At 46.1% G+C, this 26176-nt stretch overlaps 1 protein-coding gene across 1 annotated transcript in view; it reads right to left on the minus strand.

Moving 5' to 3' along the window:
- LOC126335742 (uncharacterized) overlaps positions 1 to 26176 on the minus strand; it is a 513925-nt gene that overhangs the window by 9344 nt on the left and 478405 nt on the right. The window contains exons 16-18 of the mRNA XM_049999199.1: positions 17716 to 17847; positions 16329 to 16440; positions 3674 to 5537 (exon numbers count right to left, since the gene is read on the minus strand). Coding sequence (XP_049855156.1) covers positions 3674 to 5537; positions 16329 to 16440; positions 17716 to 17847 — 2108 coding nt within the window. The remainder of the gene's footprint in view (positions 1 to 3673; positions 5538 to 16328; positions 16441 to 17715; positions 17848 to 26176) is intronic.

A 26176-nucleotide genomic window follows, 5' to 3' on the forward strand; every position in this document is an offset into this window, starting at 1 on the left:
TCCGTTCTTCCAGCGTTTTGGAGTACCACAACGGTATTACTCCCATCGTCATGGTGTGGGAACCATCACGCATGCTTTCAGGGCACTCCTAGTAGCGACTGAGGGAACTCTGATGGCACAACTGTATGCAATGGGCATCCCGCGTCCTCATGTGCTACCTCTCATGCCACAGAATCACGGTGCCATTTTTCAGTAGGATAAAGCTCGCGTCTTTGAACTGTCTGCATGATGCTGAGCTACTCCCACGGCCAGCAATATCTGTCCTCGAATGAACATGTGTGGGACCAGCTTGGACGTTAAATCCGCCAGATCCAGTATCCAGGATATCAAGGACCAGTTACAATAGCTGTGGGCCAGCTTGCATCAGCAGGTTATACAAAGGATTTAGGTCACCCTTTCCAATCGAGTAAGTGTATCTATCCAGGCCAGATGAAGGCAACGTCATACTGATGAGTAGGCTCGCACTGCGAAGTTGTTTGTAAACTGACTCGATTTTGCAATCACTGAAATAATATCACACAACCTCTCACCCAGAGAAGTTACATTTCCTTTCCTCCTTCCCGTGTGGATGCATTACTCCTTTTGTGGTCAGGCAGTGTACAACTGACATTGTATTTGGAAAATAATGAAACGAACTATGTTCATACTTCGCAGAAAGAGAAACGTTTCTGATGGTTATCTGTCTAGATACATATTCCTTTTATTTATTATTTTGTTAGTTATAGAGAAAAACAACTTATCTACAAATGTATATCAATAATACTTTATCTGTATTACATGTTTGTAACTATCACTTACGTGTATATGCTTACGATATCCAATTATCTGAGCGCTAGCTCTAGGAACACTGCTGTTATGTCCCACGATACGGTAACACCTGAGTCTTAAATTAATTCTTAAGAAGTCACAAGTTACCCTCATATCAGCGTACATTTTTGTGAATCAATTTCCTCTATAGTCCTTGATCGTATCCAGTTCGCCATATTAAAAAACTCAGTCCATTTACTCAGTTCTATTCAGTACTCCTCCTCGATTTTCGAATGCCTGTCTCCTAAATACAATAAACGATCTTGGATAAATACATTTATAGCACTAAATTTTGCTCCATCTCCTTCTCCATCTTAGACATATTATTCTAGAATAACCTATCCAGTAATCTCCGCCTTATTAAAACCAGACAACATTCAACGGGAAATTATTACAATAATAATAATTATTATTGTCATTATCTTTTCCTTTTAGCTTTCCTCTTGGCGTATCCCAACTGTCTTCCCCCAGTCCAACAGCGATCCACTATTTCTGTCACACTGCCCATATTATCAAAACTATTCTCATATCTACCCATTATATTTCTTCAATCAGATCTGGAAACGTTACCCTACTATTTCACACTCTTTCATGAGTCAATAGAATTCCTCTCTACATTTATTTCTTTTGCACTGCTGCCATGCATTCGTCTTAGTAAAGTCACATCCGACAGGACCGCAATGAAAAAATAGCTTGAAACAATCTAATATGAATTTTCATTCTGCAACAGCGTGCGCTGATTTGAAACTTCCTGTCAGATTAAAACTATGTGCTGGACTGGGACTCGAATCTGGGACCTTTGCCTTTCTCGGGTAAGTGCTCTACCGACGGAGCTATCCAAGCATGAATCATGACCGGTCCTCACATCTCTACTTCCACCAGTAAATCATCTCCTACCTTCCAAACTTCGCAGACGCTCACCTGCATTTATTGCAGGACCATCAGTCCTGGAAGAATGGAGTGTTAGTCCAGCAAGGTATGCAGATGGACTTCTGTGAAGTTTAGAAAGTAGGAGATGAGATACTGGCGAAAGTAGAATTGTAAGGACTTGGATAACTCAATCGGTAAAACACTTACCCGTAAAAGGCAAAGTTCCTAGATTTTAATCTGTCAGAAAGTTTAACTTGACATAAATGTTATAGGACTGATAATTCTGAAACATCATGTGCCGCGCGCGGTAACACGCCACTTTCGGGATTCGGGAAGAAAAGCGGAGGCCCCGGATCGAATCTTTTGGCGGATTAACGGTAAGAGCCGCCATGCCGGTCAGCCTGGACGTGGTTTTCTGGTGGCTTCCTACAACCGAACAAACGAATACGGCGCTGTTAGCCATGTTCAGCCTCCGCAACATGATTTGCAAATATTTCGAAAATGTCCTCACACTTTCACTTGGAGAGCAGTAGATGCAAACTGATGGGGTACACAATTTGCGTCTTGGGGGAGAAGGGGTGGCGAGATGAAGAGCATTCCGTCACCGTTTACCACTAACATTGCCAAATGCAGATTAACATGTCAACTCCGTGAAGATACAGGATAAGCCCAGGAAAAAGAAGAAGATTCTGAATTCCCTATAATTACTATACTTATTTTCATGACTATTATTAATATAGTTAATATTATAATCTTGTTATTAGTTTGGCCTACTAAGGACCACATGAAATAACGTATGTCTTGTTTCTCTTCTCCTTTCTTTCTTTCCAGTAGTTTTTCATTATATCTTTCATCTGTCCATATTGCACCTATCTTTTCTTTGTTTTCTCCAGCAAGCCCTTGAAAGTTTTTACTTTCACTCTGAACTTTTCTCTTCTTCCTATTTCTTCCTTCGTTATTTTCGTTTTCCTAGTGTCTGCTTTAACTTCTTCGACCCGTGTCACTTATGTTTTATAAAAAAGTTAAAAATTTTATATTTTTTCATCTAGCATTTTTAGGCGTCCTTGGAAAGCAATATGACAGTGAGAAATGGAACGTGGGAAAAATGGAACAGAAGAGATCTCAAGCATTTAAGATGTGGTGCTACAGAAGAATGTTGAAAATTAGGTGGACTTATAAGATAAGGAATGAGGAGGTTCTCTGCAGAGTCGGCGAGGAAAGGAATTTGTGGAAGACACCGACAAGAAGAAGGGATATCTGTTAAGACATCAGGGAATAACTTCCGTGGTACTAGAGACAGCTCTGGAGGGTAAAAACTGTAGAGTAAGAGAGATATCCAGGAAATAACCGAGAATGTAGGCTGCAAGTGCTACTCTGAGATGAAAAGGTTGGCACAGGAGAGGAATTCGTGGCAGGCCACATCAAATTATTCAGAAGACTAATGACTAAAAACTAAAACTCCCCTCTTCCTCATCGTGTCTAATATCTGCTCTAACATTTCATAAACTTCTTTATTACTTCTTAATTCCAAAATTAAATTGTCATATTTTGGTTCCAGTATCTTCCTCATTATTTTCGCTTCCTCATTTTCTATTTCTCCTAATTGTATGGTTGTTTTTAACTAAAGGCATTTTGGAGCATAAAGTCATTCTGGGCAAAATGAAATTGTCGTAGTGTGGGAGTTTTGCATTTATGGATGAAGAGTTCTTTCATACATGTTTTTTATTAATTGAAAAGCGTTTTCATTTCCCTTGTCCTTGCCAATTTAGTTCTTTATCCAAAGCATCTGCTTGTATTGTTTCACCTCAATATCTTAATTTCTTTATGTCTTGTGTTATTCCATAATCGGTTTCGTTAAGGGTACTGGTTAGATGCAAGAGAGCGCTAATCGTCTCAAGTGAAATAAATGCATAACTAAGTAAACGATCATGAAGAAGACGATATTACTAAATTTAAATCAAAAGTTTGTTACTGTATGATAATTAACAAGGTATACCTTTGCGCCAACTCTGGTGACGAAGGATTAGACGTAGCAGGCGATACTGACGGTCTCAGCAGAGACAGTGGCGAGGCAGACGCGCTATGGGAGGCTGCCCTAGCTGGTTGCGGCGTCACGGCCTGGACGGCAGCACCTCCCTCAGGCCTCGGCGACGAGTCCTCGAACAGTGCTGGCGGAGGTAAAACGCTGCTCTCGTTCGCCTTTTCCTGCGGCGACACTCGAGCGCTCTGCGAGAGGTCCGCCTGAATGGCACTGGCGCTGGACGATTTGAGTATGCCCTTGGTCTGGACGGCCGCAGCTGCACCAGAAGGCGGTTTGCGGGGGCTACCTCCGGCACTCCTGCTGACGGGCGACGCTGGGATGAAGCCGACACTGGCGGACTTCTGCACGTGGCGACCGGTGCCCGTGTTGGGTACACCGCCGCTCTCGAGTGCCCGTCGCACCTCCTCTTGGTACTTCTCCATCTGGAGGCGGACCCTCCGTTCAGTAGCAGGGGACCGCCAGGCTACAGGTGAGCCCGCAGTCGCCGTCGTTCCATTTGGAGCGGCACTACCCGTGCTACCTCCAGTGCAAGTCGCTTCCACTGACGCACCTTCTAGGTTCTTGTTGTACTTGGCGATCATCATGCGAATACTCGGCGCAGTCTCCTTCGCCAGTGGTCTCGGCTGGTCGCTTCCACCGCGCCTGCTAGACATTGGAGAATGTGACACTGGAGGCAGCCCAGTTGGAGGTGGAATGTGATCTGCAACCGCCAGTTCTGTTGCCTTAGTTCTACCGAGTTTCAGTACAGTCTCAGTAACCTCCTCCTGTGGATCATCCCGATTCTCTTCGGGCTCCCGATCCTCGGACGGTCGCTCCGGGGGTTTGGGAGCGGTGCCACTGACGACAGCTTTGCTGTCGCACGAAGTGGTGCCTGAGCTGCTGGTATCTGCACTCGAGCTGCCTTCTTTGGACGCCGTGGATGGCCGGCGGACCACTGCCGGCGATGCCGACTGAGACCTGGTGTGGCGCGCCACTCGCGCCGGCGATTCGGGCACAGGACCTCCATTCGGTGCTCCTACAGTCTCTTCCTTCTTCTCACGGCCACCAGAATCCAACGATTCCCGTCGCGAGCCACGATTGCCTCTGGCGCCGTTGACGCTGGCGCCGACAACAAAGCCGATGACCGACGACGCCTTTCCTTTGCTGTCGCGTCGCACCGGGGAAAAGATCTTCCGAGTCGTTTTGACGAAAACGTTCGTCGGCGCTTCTTCTTCGTCTCCTTGCTCCTCCTCCTCTTCCTGCTCCTCCATAAATGCATCTTGTTGCTCGGGAGGCGCGATTCTGTGCCTCAGCTCGGGTAGACCGCCGTCTTTCTCGCTCTGCCTGCTCTCCTCGGTGTCTTCTTCACACGCCGAGTATCGTGCCGCTCCGTTCTCGGTGTACACGCGGCCTGCCCGCGGACTGCCGCCCTCGGAGTCGGCGAGTCTGGACCGCGACCTAGGCGGGCTCCTTCTCGGCGCACTCCTCCGGTCTTCCTCTTTCGCGGAGTTGTCGGAATCGTCCGTGTCCCTCTGGAGGCCAGCTCCTGGCGACTCCGTGGTCCGGTAGCCCACGTGCGTGTCCGAGACGCGCCGCGCACGTAGCAGCTTCTTGTGGCGGTAGCAGCCCGCCTTGGACGCCGGAGGGACCTCCGTCTCGTAGAAGGCGGCAGGGGCGCCGCCAACCGCTGGCTGCGCCTGCTGCACGCTTCCGTCGCCTTCGTCATCGTCGTCGTCGTCGTCGGAGTCGGAGCCGCTGCTGGCAGCGCCTTGTACCTGAGACTGGCGCGCGTTCCTCCGGCTAAGCACCGCTGCCCGCGCCTCCTCGACTGCGTCGGCGCCTGTAACCAGTATTACGTTTCTGTGGATAGAAATTAATGGGAAACAATGAAATACTATTTTTTCTTTATTGTTATTTGGTCACTATCGGCCCAGGTGGGCGGGCTGTAGGACTGTTCAAATGGTTCAAATGGTTCTCAGCACTATGGGACTTAACTGCTGAGGTCATCAGTCCCCTAGAACTTAGAACTACTTAAACCTAACTAAGCTAAGGACATCACACACATCCATGCTCGAGGCAGGATTCGAACCAGCGACCGTAGCGGTCGCGCGGTTCCAGACTGTAGCGCCTCGAACCGCTTGGCCACCCCGGTCGGCTGTAGGACTGTCCCACATAAAATTCTTCAGACAAACTGGTTCAAAAATAATAAAGTTGAAAAATAATACAATGACTAAAGAGACGAAAGAGATGTGTTTTTAAAATTATTAACCATATGATTTTCATAAATTATATTAACAAATCAATTTAGCTTTCTTAATTTTTAATAACACACTACATAACATAAAAATGGATAATGTCTGTATGTAGGTTCGATATCTCCTCCAAAACCACTAGATCCATTTCAACTGAATGTGGCACACATAAAATTTATTGCCTCGAAAAAAGTACTGAAGAGGTGATAACCACCTTACGTTGGGGTGGGAGTGGGCTGGGGGTTGGAGTGGGGGTTAAAATTGGGTGACACATATGGACAGAGTAAGGGGGTCGACGAGGTGATTAGAGAGAGAGGGTAATGGTGGTAAGTTCCTATTGGACCAAACTGCTGAGGTCATCGGTCTCTAGGCTTACACAACATTTAACCTAACTTAAAATAGCTTACGCTAAAGACAACACACGCACATACACATACGACCGAGGGCGGACTCTAAGGACTCTAACCTCTGAGGGGGGGAGGGGGGGAGGGGGCTGAGCCCCACAAACCATGCAAGGCGCCTCGGACCGCACGGCTGTCCCGCGCGGCAGAGAGAGAAGGGGAGGAGGAGATGGACAATGGACACTGAGGGCGAGGAGGTGATGGTGGATAGAGCGATGTGGAAAGGGACACGGATAGAGTGAGAAGGAGGAGGAGAGGTACAGAGATGTGGAGATGGGAAGAGGAGACGGAAAGAGAGGGGGGAGAAACAGATGAATAGAGATAGGGAGGAAGAAGAAATAGACAGAGAGAGGAGGGAGGAAGAGACGGACGGCGAGACGTTAAATTCAATATAGAAGTGACAACATGTTATCCAATGTACGTGTAAATATACTAGTCCACATGCGTAGCTGAATGGTCAACATAGATGGCTACCATGCGGAGGACCCAGGTTTGATTCCCAGTATTGCCAAGGATTTTTCCTTTGTGGGAGGACTGGTACAGGGTGGACTTAGACGCGTGATGCCAATTGAGGAGCTGCTTGACCGAGTCGTAGACGCTCAGTGGTCTGGAATGTCTGTAAACGACTGGGAGAGTGGTGTGCTGACCACATGACCCTCCATACTCGTATAGTCTCACGTCAGACGTAACACATCTTTTATTTCGTGAATAGTTGAAGATATCAAAACGAAGTGTTGGATGGGAAAAGAAACATGCTACCCTAAAAATATTAAATCCCTAAGATGATCAAGATCTGAGACTAGGTTATAAAATAATATCAGCTCTAGTGTAAAGGAAAGTCAGGTAAGCTAAAACCATAATTGAAAAAAATAGACACTGCTCACAACAAAGAGGGGAACATGACCGTAGGCGTCTGCCGTACTCCAATGAACAATAATTGAGGAATGCGCGTGTTATCAAATTATATCTTTATCTTTCCCAGATTAATTAGATTACAAAATATCATCACATCCTCGGTCGTTTACATCAAAAGAATTGAAATGTCCTACAGGTGTCGAAAATAAAGTGGGAACAATCATTCATCCCGGCATCCTGGATGCTTTTCATTGAACTTTGAGAGCTTCAGTAACGTCTATGCCCTCTGTGAGCGTTCATCACTGCCTGACACCTACGTCGCACGCTCCGCATTTGTCTACGGTGGTCACCCTGAGGTATACGTTCCCATTCTTCAATGACAGCCTATGAGGGAGGTAAGCAGTGAGAGGTAAACCATGGAACGAACGTTGATAAAATGCTTTAAAAGTAAAATAAACAACAGAACAATATTGCATTTAACAGACGGAAATTGATATGTAAGAAAAAGACGTGTAAGAAGTATTATTTCGAAACGAGAAAGAAAGCAGATGACGCACAGAACCCTAGTATGAACAAAGAGTCGATATAGAAACCCAGCGATGGCAAAAAAGTGGATGCAGAAAAACGACAATCAAACGCTATGCATATATTTATATACTATGTCCGAAAGAACAGATACCATCGGTGACCATGCAGCTCGTTAGAATGAAATTACAATGAAATGAACACCCTTAGCTGCTTAAAGGCGTTGACATACGTCAATGGGGACAGAAGAAAATGTGTGCCCCGACCGGGACTTTCTTTAATTTTTTTACCCCTTTTTTATCCTATTTTTTTATAAATAAAGAAAGAAAATTACCTCTTCCACTTCAGGCGTTGGCCCCTATCACCCATACTACCCCCAAAAACCTATCTAGCCTAAAAACAAAAACAAAGCTAGTGCCACCGCCACTTTCATCCTAAAGCTAACTAGGACGGCCGTTCGCCACCACTTCAGGTTTCGCCAACGCAACAAAAATTAAATACGCCTCTGAACTTTTTATAAAAAAATAATAATAAAAGGAGAAAGGAAAGGGTATAATACTTTATTATATTTTATTTGTTGTCCATTTTGTTCTTAGTTTGTTCTCGTGTATTTATTTGGATTGGAAACGCAGGTCTCCAGCCCACTTTTTTTAAATCTTTTTTTTATTTATATAGGTATCAATGTGCGAACAGTCATAATTAATCAAGCCTGGAAAACCTAAACCAGAATGAAGACACCATCGAAGATATTAAACATAAATAAAATGAAAAGAAAGCTACCACGTCGTAGTTAGGCTTCCCAGCGACTGCGCCCACTGATAAAGATTGTTCAATCTATGCTCGTTTGCAGGTCGTTCTGACCTCATCTGCCGCTGCCTGGAACATTCCAGCTGCGCGGCGGGCTGTGAAAGGCACTCCATAGGTAGTTTGCAAAGCATTGTCGATATCTGGTATGCCCGGAAATAGCATGATGTCTTTCTTGCAAATAGAGCCAGAAATCAAGGAAATTCTTGTGTTCGTCACGAGAGAGGTAATGGACAGCATGTCCACGTATCCAGGTGACGGAGTTGCTTCGAGTCTTGGGGTAAAATGTCTCATCCGGAAATAATAACGTGCGTGCAGATATATGCTCCCGCCTAACTCGCAAGAGATAAGCCAGCATCTGCCGCACTAGGTGCCAAACCGGTTCCGCCTCTCCACAGCTGATGCGGTGCTCGTCAGAATCTACTGTGTTACAACCCACACAATTGGGAGATTCTGCCATGTGGATATTGTAGAGACGTTCTTGAGTCACCAGCTTCCCATTAACTACTACGTACCATTGGGAAACAACGTCGGAATCAAGCATGGCATCGTGTACAGTCTTCCACACCACGCACCACCGTACGTCAGGATATTTTAGTTCGACCACATTTAGGGGGTGGCGTTGCAGCATGTCGTGATATAGGCGTCGAGTCGTGGCCATTTGTGGCGTCGTGAGCGCTACACTGCAATAACTTTGTTCTAAATAGAAACGTCCTATATAAAAGAGGGGTGCTGGGATGTCCTGTAGTGGCACCGGCGCTCTTAGTGAAGCAGGTCGTAGCGCCGTCAGAAGCAGACTCGTTAGGCTCGTAGGACAACGGCGCAGCAGACACAAATGTGAACTAACATAGAGGGCAATGGCCCTATCATGGACGTTGACTAGGCCGAGACCACCTTTTCCCTTGGGGAGGGTAAGAGATACGTATCTGATCTTCAGTAACTTACCAGCGGTGACGAAGTATCCCAGCGCTGCCATAATGCTACGACCCAAGGGTTTCGGAATGGGTAGCGTTTGGGCGACATGCGGTATGCGAGATGCAAGGTATACATTGGCATAATACGCCCGCTGAACAATGTTCAGGGATCGCAAGCGCTGATTTGCAATTCCGGCCCTAATTTGGTGAAGAAGGCGTCGATAATTGAGCGTCGTCGCGCGTCGCATGTCGTTCATGAACTCTAAGCCCAAGAAGCGGACAGTATCACTGTAGCGTAAGGGAGCGATGTGTTCCTGCGGTAGCCCAATCCCGATGCTCAAGGCGACAGACTTGTCAACGTTGATTTGGCTACCAGAAGCTGTACCGTAGGTTGCAATCCAGTCCAACGCCGCGGCCATATCGTCAGCTCCTCGTATGACGATCATCAAATCATCCGCATATGCGGTGCATCGATAGATGGAGCCGCCGAACTGTATTCCAGTGAGCCTGTCTCGGAGACCACACAACAAAGGTTCTAAGGTCAATGCAAATAACAACGTTGATAATGGACATCCCTGTCGTACTGATCGGCGGATCGGCATGGGTGCCGTCAGTCTTCTATTAACAAGAACTCGAGAAGTAGCCCCATGCAGAAGGCGTGTCAACACTGTGATAAAGGGTCCGGGATATTCCACGCGCCGTAGAACGGCCCACACGGTCAAAAGCCTGGTTAAAGTCGATAGACGCCAGGGCTGCCGGCAAACGTCTCACCCGTGCAAGGGAGATGAGATCTCTGTAACGACATAACGCAGTTCTGATGTTGTTGGGTCCTCCTAAGGACATCTGATCGCTGGACAGGACGTGAAATAGTGTGCCCCGAAGACGTCCTGATAGCAGCCTCGAATAGATCTTGAAGTCGCTGTTCAATAACGTTAAGGGGCGATAATCGCGGACATGATTCCGTCCCTTCGGCTTATGGATGGGAACAATCAGTCCTTCCAAGAACGATGCAGGCAACGGTATACCCGGGGACATCAATTCCTGACAAATTGCAACCCAACACGGTACCAACAGTTGTTTAAATACTCGATAGAACTCTAATGGTAATCCATCGATTCCTGGTGATTTATGGGGAGTACCTTTACCAATGGCGTCAAGCACTTCCTCTTCTGTCACTTCTCCCAGTAAAGTCGGTACCATGTCTGGTGGAACTGTACCGTGAACATGTGCTGTAACGGTGTCTACCGTCGCCATATCAGGGTGCACTGCTGAATAAAGTTGAGCGTAATGCCCATAGAAGGCTTCTGCTATATCTGCTTGTTCTGCCACGTGTCGTCCGTCGTCCGTTATCATGTCGGTTACCAGTGCCCTACGGCGCCTCCTGGTGCATAGATGGCCTTTCTGATTGTATCGTGTCTGGAGCACGCGACCGTATAACAGCGCCTTGTAAATGATGGGGTGCTAAGGAGATGAGTTGCGCTTTCGCGCGATTGACTATGATCTGCCGGTCAGGTGAGGGATCCATAGCAAGACATTCCCGCAGGATGGTGTAATAAAAGTTTTCCGTGCTCCTCCTCCATGCCGCCGCTTCCCGGCAGTAAGCCATGAAGGTGCGCCTAAGAGCAGGCTTCGCACATTCAATCCACCAACTGAGGGTCGATCGGTAACGACCACGACGCTGTAAGGACGCGTTCCACGACTCTTCGATAGCACCTTTACATGCCGGCTCGTCCAGATGGGCGACGTTCAGTTTCCAGGGGGGGCTACTGCGTCACACACGTGCAGGTTGGAGGGCAATGGTGCAAATATAGGCTGTGTGGTCGGTGAATGCAGTGGGCCAGAGCTCTGCTCCTCTCGTCGCCATCGAAAGGGTGCTTGTGACGTAAATCCTGTCTAACCGACTTGATGAATGACTTGTATAATGGGTGTATCCAGGAGCTGGGCCATGGATGTGACGCACGTGTCAATCAGGTGGAGGTCACGCACTAGCATTTCCAACTCCGCACACGGGACGTGATGTGGCTGCTGATCAGATGGAGATAATGTACAGTTAAAATCTCCTCCGATCACCATATCATTTAGGCGGCCCATAAATAGACGCGTAATATCTTCCGAAAAAAAGCGGGCCCGGTCTCTCCGTCTCCCTGATCCTGACGGGGCATATACATTAATGATTCGTACACCGTTGACAGTTACCGCCATGGCTCTTGCACTCGGTAAGTACAGTACGTCCGTAGCCGTCAGACCGTCTCGTAGCAGAACAGCTACACCACAATCGGTAGAAGAGGCGTGGGAGATGTGGGCGGTATATCCGTAGAAGTCAGGGAAACTAGCGACACATACTTCCTGTAAGAGGGCCACGTCGACGTCCGCCGCATCAAGCATGCGTTGTAGCATTGTCAGTTTGTGTGGTGCCCTTATCGCGTTGATATTGATTGTGGCAAGGCGAAAGGCGTGCTGCCTAGCCTCTTCACCTAGGGTAGACGCCATAGCAATCAAAGCTAACCGCGAGAGATGCCGGCCCCGCCAAACCAGTTACAAATTAAGAGTCTTTCATGCTAGGAGTGGCATCCCCAATGCCACCCCCTCCCCTGTCACCCGTGCCCTCTTCAGGAAGTTCTTCAACATCGTCCGACCACAGTGGCTGCAACACCATGCTGTGTAGCTGATCGGCACCTAAATCTCCCTCACGTACGTCGTCTTTGGTAGAGGTAGACGCAGCGCCATCCATCGACGCGACCTGCTGCATCTGTGGTGCAAGAAGTAACTTGGCACTCGTGGTATGGGAAAGTGAACCGTCTACACCACTTAGATCCTCAGCAGGCGCAGCATCCATGCCGTCTGATGAGATGTCACCTTCTTGACCGGCCGTGTGTAGGAGGCAGTCGTCAGAAGGGGTCCGTCGACGTCGCTTCCGTCGTCGAGGTGAACGTTGCTTTCGAACGTGGACATCCGTATCCGAATGTGGGAGGCAATCCAGAGTCGTATCACCTTCCGCTAGGAAAGCCGCGGTTGGGACAATGTTCGAGTCCACGTCCATCGCGTTCTGAATGTTATGTTGCGTCTTGAGTCCGTGGGACTGTTGCTGCTGTTGTTGCTGTGGAGGGGTCGACATATGGGTTGGAATTGGGGGTCCTTCCTCTTCCTCCCTTGGTACTTCTGGCGTCGATGGGTGTGGCTGATCGCCCGTTTCGTCCTCAACTATAGTGCGCATCGTCGTCTGAGCGTACGTGAGGGGCAGGATTGTCGTCCCTGTCGGGGAAACGGAGGCTCCCACTGGTATTTGCGCAATTCGACGTTGTAAGCAGCTCGATCGAACATGGCCTTCCTGCTCACATCCGGAACAGGTACGCGGCTGACCTTCGTACATGATGATTGCACGACAGCCACCGATGTTCAAATAGGACGGCACATGTTTCTTGAGCTCAAGTTTAATTTGGCGCACACCATTGTAGACCTTATACGTCGAAAAAGTTTGCCACTTTTCTGCAACGTGGCTGATAACATTGCCATATGATCGGAAGGCGTCCTTGACAACTTCCTCTGGGACCTCGAAGGGGAGCTCAAAAACCCTCACAGTCCTTAGGCCCATGCCTGCATGATCTACCGTCACTGCGCCGATATGTCCGTCAGAATGTTTGAATCTGAGAGAGTTCGAGTATTTAGACACCACTGTCGCGCAGACCTCTGCACTGGTCATTTTAACGTAAACCACGCTCGCCGTTATAGAAAAATGTATTCCGACGACAGTTGCCGGATCTAAACGTAGATCGTCGCGTATGAACTGTTCTATTTCATAGGGTCGAGGACGTGCGTGATCTGGTTGGAAAGTAATTTTGATCGTATCGTGGCGCCATGTGTGTGCCATAGTCGCACTGAACTTGGAACTAATACAACTCGCGCCGCGAGAAGGTAAACACAAGCAAGCGCTCACGGTCGCGCACGGCGGGGCGCAGCGGACGTCCTCGCCCCACCGCAGCCGAAAGCAGACTGCACTTGAAACCGGGATCTCCTGCTTATATGGTAGACGCTCTATCCATCTGAGCCCCCGAGAACACAGAGGATAGCGCGACTGCAGGGATATATCTCTGGCGTGGCATTGTGAATGTAATAACAAGATTTCCGATGTGAAGCACATCTGTTGCGTCAAAAATAATTAAGTACATTGCTATTTCTTCACATCGGCATTCTTCAAAAATAGTTGCTGAAAATTATGAACGAAAATCTAAATGACAAGGTCTTTGTGGTGGGCGGAGACGAGTGAGGAGAAATGATGACATAAACGGCGCTTTGCGTTGCCAACAGAAACTGCAACGTTGAGCTTCAGCACCCCATTTTGACACTAGAGCTTCTTGGTCGCCGGCGTTGGTGGAAGTGAAGAAACAGAGACGTCGACATGAAGTGTTGTGGACAAATCCGATATGTGACGAAACTGTGCGACGGACCTATCGGATACCTCTTTTTGTGACACATACATGCAGTTACCATTATTAGCAAAGTGGTTATCGCCAAGCGTGAATGTGCATAGTTTTCCTTTTCCTGAGGGGGATAAGCAGGCTACTAGTTTGTTGATGAACAAAATATATAATAATAAATCAGCACTTAACCCTGTAGTGCATGAATTTCACTGCAGTGGACAACTTTTAATGGTCAATTTTCTGGCGTTTTCAATCAGTCATGAGGCTGAAAATGTATGCAGGACACAACACCAGTAGGGAGTGCCCACTGTAGTGAACTGTGTACATTTGCAGCCTCAGGATTGATTGAAAATGCCAAAGAAACTACCATTAACAGCTGTCCACTGTAGTGGACGCTATGCGCCACAGGGTTAAACAGACAGCTCTAAAACCGGCAGTATATTTACAATGTGAAGCCGATATTTTTATGGACCGGTAAGTCGATATTTTTTCCGTCGGTATATAAAAATGCAGTAAATGAAGCAGGCAAAAAGGAATACAAACGTCTCAAAAATGATATCGACAGGAAGTGCAAAATGGCTAAGCAGGCATGGCTAGAGGACAAATGTAAGGATGCAGAGGCTTATCTCACTCGTGGTAAGGTAGATACTGCCTACAGGAAAATTAGAGAGACCTTTGGAGAAAGGAGAACCACTTGCATGAATATCAAGAGCTTTGATGGAAACCCAGTTCTAAGCAAAGAAGGGAAAGCAGAAAGGTGGAAGGAGTATATAGAGGGTCTATACAAGGGCGGTGTACTTGAGGACAATATTATGGAAATGGAAGACGATGTAGATGAAGATGAAATGGGAGATATGATACTGCGTGAAGAGTTTGACAGAGCACTGAAAGACCTGATTCGAAACAAGGCGCCCGTAGTAGACAACATTCCATTAGAACTACTGACAGTCTTGGGAGAGCCAGTTCTGACAAAGCACTACCATCCGGTGAGCAAGATGTATGAGACAGGCGAAATACCCTCAGACTTCAAGAAGAATATAATAATTCCAATCCCAAAGAAAGAAGATGTTGACAGATGTGAAAATTACCGAACTATCAGTTTAATAAGTCCCAGCTGCAAAATACTAACGCGAATTCTTTACTGATGAATGGAAAAACTAGTAGACGCCGACCTCGGGGAAGATCAGTTTGGATTCCGTAGAAATGTTGGAACACGTGAGGCAATACTGACCCTACGACTTGTCTTAGAAGCTAGATTAAGGAAAGGCAAACCTACGTTTCTAGAATTTGTAGACTTAGAGAAAGCTTTTGACAATGTTGATTGGAATACTCTCTTTCAAATTCTGAAGGTGGCAGGGTTAAAATACAGGGAGCGAAAGGCTATTTACAATTTGTACAGAAATCAGATCGCGGTTATAAGAGTCGAGGGACATGAAAGGGAAGCGTGGTTGGGAAGGGATTGAGACAGGGTTGTAGCCTATCCCTGACGTTATTCAATCTATACATTGAGCGAGCAGTAAAGGCAACAAAGGAAAAATTTGAAGAAGAAATAAAAACTTCGTTTGCCGATGACATTGCAATTCTGTCAGAGACAGTAAAGGCTCTGAAAGAGCATTTGAACGGAATGGGCAGTGTCCTGAAAGCAGGATATAAGATTAACATCAACAAAAGCAAAACAAGGATAATGGAATGTAGTCGAATTAAATCGGGTGATGCTGAGGGAATTAGATTAGGAAATGAGACACTTAAAGTATTAAAGGAGTTTTGCTATTTGGGGAGCAAAATAACTGATGATGGTCGAAATAGAGACGATATAAAATGTAGAATGGCAATGGCAAGGAAAGGAAAGCGTTTCTGAAGAAGAGAAATTTGTTAACAACGAGTATAGATTTAAATGTCAGGAAGTCGTTTCTGAAAGTATTTGTATGGAATGTAGCCATGTATGGAAGTGAAACATGGACGATAAATAGTTTGGACAAGAAGAGAATAGAAGCTTTCAAAATGTGGTGCTACAGAAGAATAATGGAGATTATATGGGTAGATCACATAAATAATGAGGAGGTATTGAATAGAATTGGGGGAAGAGGAGCTTGTGGCACAACTTGACTAGAAAAAGGGATCGGTTGGTATGACATGTTCTTAGACATCGAGGGATCACAAATTTAGTATTGGAGGGCAGCGCGGAGGGTAAAAATCGTAGAGGGAGACCAAGAGATGAATACACTAAGCAGATTCAGAAAGATGTAGGTTGCAGTAGTTACTGGGAGATGAAGAAGCTTGAACAGGATAGAGTAGATGGAGAGCTGCATCAAACCAGTCTCAGGACTGAAGACCACAACAACAACAACATCTCGATACTTTTTCTCCATATATCGGCACCGTACATGATAGTGACATCTTTTTAAATATCGCTATATCGGATTCGCAATATTCTTAAAAACATGAACAGTCCTAGTACTCACCCGATCTGTCTGTTCCGCAGAGGAAGCTGAGGCCGCGTTTGAGCTCGAGCACCTTGCTGGTGAGCAGCGCCGGCAGCTCCCGGAGGTCCTGCCGCCCTTCAGGGCTCTCGTCCTGATAACAAGGGAAACAGTCCTCACTGTAGCACAACCTCGGAAAAATAAAGTCACGTAATTAATTCTCTGTTCTTTTGCAGGTGCATGCTTGCTGTCCAGGTACACAATGGAATCCGAGCGAGAGAATCGCCACAGCACGCTGCTAGGAAAGCCACAACAAAATGGCGTAGCTCGTTAATAAAGGGGTGCATCAGGCGATCATTCGATGTTTTGAGTTTGGAAGGGGAAACGCTCCAATAACCCGTCCTCATCACAAGACATAGCAGCTAAGTGACGCATACACTCCTAGTGTGGTTAATCAAGTCTGAATGACAAGAAGTGGAGCTCAGATCTAAGAGAAGAAGTAATAATTTCATAGCAAAAGATGGTCGAAGTGCGGCGAGAGTAAAAAAAGTTGAAAACTAGTCGTGGATCAGTATCAAACATCTGGCACGAGACTTAGGACATGACAGATTACAGCGGTCGCCGCCCGCGACTACTCGCACCCTTTTAAAAACCCAACAAGCTGAGGCAGCGCCGGTAATTTTTCCGGCCAATTCATTTTCCTTCTTTAGCTGCCTCATCTCCATAAGCGAGTGCTAATCCCGAGGCAAAGGACCAGAGCAAGCAGTGAAAACATGTGGATTCATCTCCTGAAAAAAGCGAGGAGCCACCCAGCATCAGGCAAGGTGATGCTAAGCGTTTTCTGGGACTGATATGGTGCGGTACTGACAGATTAGGCTCGTAAGGGACAAAGCGTTACAGGAGCACATAACCGAAATCTGACGACGTAAAAAGGGAATGTGCAGACGAAGCATTGCGGGAAGCTGTCAACGGGCGTGTTTTCGCTTCAGCTCATTCTGCACGCAACACAATCACATACGTTGCCACTCATATGTTTTATCAAATTTTGTCCCGCAGCCCATGTCACCCAGTTACGTCTTCGCATTTTCCTCGAATGAATAAACCATTGCGTGGTAGATACCGACTGAGGACCATGTAATTTTCGACGTGGAACGTTTCCTGGGCAGCCAAAATGGAGACTCCTACAACCAAGCTCTGTTCCACGCCATCCATCGTTGGGAAAAATGTGTCGCACTGAACGCTGAATGTATAGAGAAGACGTAACACGGTCCCCACGCTTCGTGGTCGCAAACTGATATTTTCGCGGTGATTGCCTATGTAATGGCACCTAGTGTGTTCTGGCTGGAGTTTATTTCCACTGACCAAGGTGGAATGGACGCAAAAAACACAACGACCTAGTAGGGTGCGGCTTTGGCCACGAAAAACGAACCTGGAGGGAATCAGCAGAGAGCGAGATGCCGTCCGCGGAGAGCCAGGTGAGGCCGCTGGCGAGCCGGTGTCTGCGCGCCGCTGTAGTCGAGCTGCCGCTCCGCTCCCTCACGGCGGCCGCCAGCTGCTCAGACTGCAACAGGAAACGACGCGTCATGTCAGTAGTGCCGTCAAACACAATGTAGAATGGGCAACAACTCCTCTTCAGCAACCCCGACCTTGTAATGAGTAAAAAGAGATTACTATAAAAAAAAGGGCTACACACAAGTTAACGAGGGTGGAGAACTGTTTATAAGAAATAAGAAAGGGGAACTGGCTGCTAGTGGGAAGGAGAACGGTCGGAGTTTGGCAGAGCACTTTCACGACCTGCTGAGCTGTGAACCACCTGAAGAAGAGCTGGAACTGGAGACTGACACAGAAGAGAGAGAGCCACGCCCTCCAACCAGGGATCAACATCTACATCTACATCCATACTCGGCAAGCCACCTGACGGTGTGCGGCGGAGGGTACCCCAAGTACCTCTATCGGTTCTCCCTTCTATTCCAGTCTCGTATTGTTCATGGAAAGAAGGATTGTCGGTATGCCTCTGTGTGGGCTCTAATCTCTCTGATTTTATCCTCATGGTCTCTTCGCGAGATATACGTAGGAGGGAGCAATATACTGCTTGACTCCTCGGTGAAGGTATGTTCTCGAAACATCAACAAAATCCCGTACCGAGCTACTGAGCGTCTCTCCTGGAGTTTATCTATCATCTCCGTAGCGCTTTCGCGATTACTAAATGATCCTGTAACGAAGCGGGCTGCTCTCTGTTGGATCTTCTCTACCTCTTCTATCAACCCTATCTGGTACGGATCCCACACTGCTGAGCAGTATTCAAGCAGTGGGCGAACAATCGTACTGTAACCTACTTCCTTTGTTTTCGGATTGGATTTCCTTAGGATTCTTCCAATAAATCTCAGTCTGGCATCTGCTTTACTGACGATCAACTTTATATGATCATTCCATTTTAAATCACTCCTAATGCGTACTCCCAGATAATATATGGAATTAACTGCTTCCAGTTGCTGACATGCTATATTGTAGCTACATGAGATGGGATCTTTCTTTCTATGTATTCGCAACACATTACACTTGTCTACATTGAGATTCAATTGCCATTCCGTGCAACATGCGTCAATTCGCTGCAGATCCTCCAGCATTTCAGTACAATTTTCCATTGTTAAAACCTCTCTATATACCACAGCATCATCCGCAAAAAGCCTCAGTGAACTTCCGATGTCATCCACAAGGTCATTTACGTAAACTGTGAACAGCAACGGTCCTATGACACCCCTCTACGGCACACCTGAAATCACTCTTACTTCGGAAGACTTCTCTCCATTGAGAATGACATGCTGCGTTCTATTATCTAGAAACTCTTCAATCCAGTCACACAATTGGTCTGATAGTCCATATGCTCTTACTTTGTTCATTAAACGACTGTGGGGAACTGTATCGAACGCCTTGCGGAAGTCAAGAAACACGGCATCTACCAGTGAACCCGTGTCTATGGCCCTCTGGGTCTCGTGGACGAATAGCCCTAGCTGGGTTTCACACGATCGTCTTTTTCAAAACCCATGCTGATTCCTACAGTGATTTATAGTTTTCAGAAAAGTCATTATACTCGAACGTAATACGTGTTCCAAAACTCTACAACTGATCGACGTTAGAGATATAGGTCTATAGTTCTGCACATCTGTTCGACGTCCCTTCTTGAAAACGGGGATGACCTGTGCCTTTTCCAATTCTTTGGAACGCTACGCTCTTCTAGAGACCTACGGTACACCGCTGCAAGAAGGGGGGCAAGTTCCTTCGCGTACTCTCTGTAAAATCGAACTGGTGTGGCATCAGGTCCAGCGGCCTTTCCTCTTTTGAGCGATTTTAATTATTCTCTATCCCACTGTCGTCTATTTCGATATCTACCATTTTGTCATCTGTGCGACAATCTAGGGAAGGAACTACAGTGTAGTCTTCCTCTGTGAAACAGCTTTGGAAAAAGACATGTAGTATTTCGGCCTTTAGTCTGTCATCCTCTGTTTCAGTACCATTTTGGTCACAGAGTGTCTGGACATTTTGTATTGATCCACCTATCACTTTGACATAAGACCAAAATTTCTTAGGATTTTCTGCCAAGTCAGTACATAGAACTTTACTTTCGAATTCATTGAATGCCTCTCGCATGGCCCTCCTCACATTACATTTCGCTTCGCGTAATTTTTGTTTGTCTGCAAGGCGTTGGCTATGTTTATGTTTGCTGTGAAGTTCCCTTTGCTTCGGTAGCAGTTTTCTAACGCGGTTGTTGTACCACGGTGGCTCTTTTCCATCTCTTACGATCTTACTCGTCACATACTCATCTAACGCATATTGTACGATGGTTTTGAACTTCATCCATTGATCCTCAACACTATCTGTACTTAAAACAAAACTTTTGTGTTGAGCCGTCAGTTACTCTGAAATCTGCTTTTTGTCACTTTTGCTAAACAGAAAAATCTTCCTACCTTTAATATTTCTATTTACGGCTGAAATCATCGATGCCGTAACCGCTTTATGATCGCTGATTCCCTGTTCTGCGTTAACTGTTTCAAATAGTCGGACATGCCATAAGCGATCTAAAGAATAATAACGCAACTGGAGAAGATGGTATAGCAACCGAGATGATAAAGTGAGGAGGCAACAAAGCAATAGACAACATGACCAACATAATTCACCAGATCTGGAGAACAAAGAAGTTTCCAGAAGGATGGAAGAATGCAATTATAGTACTAATACATAAGAAGGGGTAGAAGAGAGGTCTAAACAACTACAGAGGAATATCGCTCGTAGTGGTCGGATACAAGGTGCTGTCAAAACTACTGCTCAAGAGAGTAGAAGAACAGGTTGAAAGTACAGTTGGCGACTACCAAGCGGGATTCAGTCAGGGAAGAGGTTGTATAGAACAGATATTTATACTGAAGCAACTGATAGAACATAGGGCCTTAAAAAACAAAAAGACAGTAATAACCCTTCGTGGACTTCACTTAGTCATACGACTCCATCGACAGACAGACTCTTGTTAGAATCTGAAGAACAGAGGACTTGATGGAACTACACAGGAACTCATAAAAGAAATTCTGACAAGCACAAAAGCAAGGGTGAGATTCAGAGGAGCATTGTCAGACGAATTTGAGGTCAAGACTGGTGTTAAACAGGGAGATGGATTGTCACCACTGTTGTTCAGTGATCAGGCAGTGGAGAGCAATAAACGAGGAAATGGGAATACCAAAGACCAATCTCGAGGACAAAAAGGACAACAGGGCTCAAGTGGACTTCCTAGCCTTTGCAGATGACATAGCAATAGTGAGACGGAAGAAGACGCAAAGCCACAACGCGAAACATACGTAAGGCAGCCAGAAATGTGGGACTGAGGATCGCCTATAAGAAAACAAATACATTAAATACCACTGCACACTGGGAAACACCGGAAGGCGCTGTGCCAATGTGGGCAAATTTAAATACCTGGGAGAATTTATAACAGGATGGAACAGGAGCAAGGAGAGAACAACAGAGAGGATAAAGAAGATGAAGTCAGCCTTCTGCATGACGACATATACAATAAAAAGAATATATCCACAGAGGCAAACATAATCCACTACAAGGCAACGGTGAGGAATGCAGTATTATATGCTACTGAGACGATGACACTAGGAAGATATGGGGCAGAGCAACTAGAGAAGGAAGAGAGAAAAATACTGAGAAAAATACTGAGAAAAATACTATGTCCCAAAAGAGGTGGAGAGAGGTGGTTGCGAAGACATAGGGAATAATTGTACCGGAACATGAGAACAATATCCGGGGAAACCAGACTCAAAAGGGCAAGGTTTGCTGGACATGTAGTGAGGATGAATATGGACAGAATGACGAAGAGAGTGTGGGAAACAACAGGGAGGACAAGGGGAAAGACAGGAAGCAGGTGGGTTGTTGAACTTCGGAAGGACTGGTTGGAATTGGGGATCAAAGTCGAAGGAAAGGAAAATTGGAGGAACAAATATACACCAACCAATATGCCGGAGATCAATGACAGAGAAGAATACAGGAAAAGATTAGATTGTCAGCAGTGGAACCGACAGGAGAAACGGACACTGAAGATCTCGGAAGAAGACCGGGAGAGAAGAAGAGAAAGAATGAAGAGGTTCTGGGAGAAGAGGAAAATGCAGTCCACGAAGGGGCTACCCGCGGTCCTACAGAAGCCGTAAGGCAAGAAGAAGAAGACGAAGAAGAAGAAGAAGAAGTTAACGAGAGGCGTTCAATAAGCAACACAACACATTTTTATTCTAGGGCAGTCTCGGTTGACAAAATGTGGAATTTATTTTGGGACATCGTGATATATTCCCCCTTCAGTCCTTATAGTTTCATGAACTTCCGACAGGTCGCAGCGCTATATGTTATCTTCTGGCGTCTGTAACAGAGGTGCTTTCCAAGCAGAGAGCTGTCATTGAGTTTCTTTTGGTGGAAGACCAGAGCATCGTAGATATTCGTAAAAGAGCTTGCACAATGCTTACGGAGGCCTAGCAGTGAACAAACGCAACAAGGTCGGACAAATCTGTCTAATCTCCCACTTGCCAGTTGGCCACATACTTCTGCGATTCCTGCAATGTTGGAACGTGCGGACACTCTCTTGTGAGATGATCGACGGATCACAATCAAACACCACGCTGCTCAACTGGACGTTTCTGTTTGCAGTCCTGAAACACTCTTCCACCACTTGGGGTACTCAAAGCTGTGTCCCCTTCCTCGCTGCCTTAACAGAAAACTTCCATATGTTTGTCACAACGAAGCAGTACTTCGTTGATGGGGAGTTTATTGCTGCATCAAGACATTGACTCCAACGTCGGCCATTAGATTCGTGCCATGTGACGTAAAGGCCCTCCCAGTAAGATAACGTAATGGCGTCGCACTGAGCAGAGGTTATGCCGAAAACTAGGGTGTTGAAGCCAAAAGAGTGGGGGATAATATACTGTGCTGGAATTCTGAATAAAACTAATCTGCTTTCGGAAAAAAGTGCATTGTGTTACTTACTGAACGTCCCTGAAAGAAATAATGTCAAATCTACAACGCAATGGGTAACGCAGTTGTTTCACATTCAGGAAGAGCTCAGTTTAACTCTCCATCTGCCATCCAAATTTAGGTTTTCCATGGCTCACCTAAATCTATTAGACGAGTGCCTGCATGGTTTCTCTTAATAGGGCAAGGTCGATTTCTTCCCTATGCTTGTTTGATTATTTGATAATCGTTATGAGTAACAAGATGGGCAAATGTTAGCTGATAAAAGACGGATACTTTCCCTAGTATTTCCTTTGAGTAAAATAATCCCATTTTCCAGTATGGTATCCAGATAGTTCGATACATTTTCACCGATGAGTAGTTTCCCCCTCTCCGATCTCTGAGTGGCTCGAAAACTTGTGGAGCAACAGAACCCAGTAATTTGCCCTCGACAGCGAGTGTAGTAGGGCCGCTTTTGTTCTCTGTACACATAAATCATCAGACGGATAGGGTGAGCAGCAATCTGCGAATCTCTGCTGATGACGCTGCAGTGTACAGAAAAGTGTTGTCGTTGAGTCACTGTTGGAGGATATAGGATGACTTAGACACAATTTCTATTTGGTGTAATGACTGGAAGCGTGTTCCACACTTAGGAAAATATAAGTTTATGCACAGGAGTAGGAAAAGCAATTCCGTAATTTTCGAATACAGTATTTGTTGTGTGCTGCTACGCACTGTCACGTCGACTGAATACCTAGGTGAGTACATAATGTCCGTACTAGGAAAGACGAATGGTCGGCTTCGATTAATTGAGAGAATTTTAGTAAAGTGTAGCTGATTTATAAAGGAGACGCTATACTCGCGCGGGGTGGCCGCACGGTTTAAGGCGCCATGTCACGGACTGCGACCCCTCCGGCAGTCCTTCCTCGGGCATGGGTGTGTGTGTTGTTCTTAGCATAAGTTAGTTTAAGTAGTGTGTACGTCTAGGGACCGATGAACTCAGCTCCGAGCGGTTCTAGGCGCTACAGTCTGGAGCCGCGCAACCGCTACGGTCGCAGGTTCGAATCCTGCCTCGAGCATGGATGTGTGTGATGTCCTTAGGTTAGTTAGGTTTAAGTAGTTCTAAGTTCTAGGCGACTGATGACCTCAGCAGTTAAGTCCCATAGTGCTCAGAGCCATTTGAACCATTTGATGAACTCAGCAGTTTGGTTCGTTAGGAATTCACAGACATTTAACTTTTTTATTTTTTTTAAAGACACGTATAGAGCACTACTGCGACTCATTCTTGAGTATTTCTAGAGTGTTTGGGATCCCCACCAGGTTGCATTACAGAAAGACATTGAAGCAATTCATTGGCGAGCTGCTACATTTATTACCGGTAGGTTCGACCAAAACGCGAGTGTTACGGAAATGATTCATGAACTCAAATGGGAGTCCCCGAAGGGAATACGACGCTCTTTTCATGAAACAGTTCAGAGAACTGAAATTTGCGGCTGATTACAGAACGATTCTACTGCCGCCAATGCAAATTCCGCCTACGGAGCGAGAGGACTTGGTAAGAGAAATGGGAGCACGCACAGAGGCATACAGACAGTCGGTTTTGCCTGCGCCGTGTGGGGACGATTTCTGTGTCCGAGCGGTTCTAGGCGCTTCAGTCTGGAACCGCGCTGCTGCTACGGTCGCAGTTTCGAATCCTGCCTCGGGCATAGATGTGTGCGATGTCCTTAGGTTTAAGTAGTTCTAAGTATAGGGGATTGATGACCTCATATGTTAAGTCCCATAGTGCTTAGAGCCATTTGAACCATTTGCCGTGTGGATGGAACAGGAAAGAAAATGACTGGTACATTGTACCCTCAGTCATATACCGTATGGCGGCTTGCGGAATATACGAGAGTCACTCCAAAAGAAATGCACACGATTTTTTTTAATGCGTCTTATATTCTACATGTTTGAAAGTTTTACAGTGTGTAGATACATCCTTCAGGAACAATATTTTTATTTCTCCGCATAATTTCCATCCCTGTCAACTGCCTTACGCCATCTTGGAACCAGCGCCTGTATACCCGCACGGTAAAATTCTGGACCAACCTGTTGGAGCCACAGTTTGGCAGCGTGCACAAGGGAGTCATCATCTTCAAACCTTGTTCTACGAAGAGAGACTTTCGGTTTCCCAAAGAGATGATAGTCACATGGAGCCAGGTCAGGACTGTAAGCCGGGTGTTTCAGTGTTGTCTATCTGAGTTTTGTGATCGCTTTCATGGTTTTTTGACTGACGTGTGGCCGTGCATTTTCGTGCAACAGTAAAACCTCCTTCTTTTGCCGATGTGGTCGAACACGACTCAGTCGAGCTTGAAGTTTCTTCAGTGTCATCACATATGCATCGCAATTTATGGTGGTTCCACTTGGCATTATATCCACAAGCAAGAGTCCTTCGGAATCGAAAAACGCCGTAGCCATAACTTTTTCAGCAGAAGGTGTGGTTGTGAATTTTTTTTCTTGGGTGATTTTGCATGATACCACTCCATTGATTGCCTCTTCGTCTCTGGTGAAGAATGACGGAGCCATGCTTCGTCACCTGCCACAATTCTTCCAAGAAATTCATTTCCACCATTCTCGTACTGTTCCAAAAGTTCGCTTCGTACCGGTTTTCCTGTTTCTTTGTGAGCCACGGTCAACATCTTGGGATCCCACTTGGCACAAACCTTTTTTAACGCCAACACTTTCAGTATTCTGCAAACACTTCCTTCCCCTATCGCAACGTAGCGTGATAATTCGTTCACTGTGATGCGTCTGTCAGCAGTCAACAATTCGTTAACTCTCTGCACATTGTCTGGAGTGTGTGTAGTACGAGGACAATCCTCAATACTGCCGTGCCCGCTTTCATCACGTAACCTGCTTGCCCACCGACTAACTGTACTGCGATTGACAGCAGCATATCCATACACATTTTTCAACTTCTTGTGGATGTTTTCCACTGTCTCGTATTCACAGCACAGAAATTCTATGACAGCATGTTGCTTCTGACGCACGTCAAGTGTAGCAGCTACCTTGAAGACATGTGACGGTGCCACTCACGGGAACAGGTTGAACTAAGTTTGAAAACCAGCGGGAAGGAAGTACACACTGTAAAATTTTCACACATGCAGAATGAAAAATGTATTTTTACAAAAATAGTGTGCATTTGTTTTTGAGTGATCCTCGAACAGAGAATGTTCCAAAAAGAAGGCCGAGATGTTGAATAAGCGATACTGAAAAACTGTTTAAATGAAGATAAAATAACTAAGCTTTGCTTAATGTGTTGTATGGTGCCAAACTTTGACAATGAGAAGCGCAAAATAGTTGATCACAGGCTGCCGCTACTTTGACTTACATACTAGTACGGTGCAACAAAAGGCACAGTGCGT

The sequence above is a fragment of the Schistocerca gregaria genome, chromosome 2, assembly GCF_023897955.1.
Source record: "Schistocerca gregaria isolate iqSchGreg1 chromosome 2, iqSchGreg1.2, whole genome shotgun sequence".
Classification (NCBI taxonomy): domain Eukaryota; kingdom Metazoa; phylum Arthropoda; class Insecta; order Orthoptera; family Acrididae; genus Schistocerca; species Schistocerca gregaria.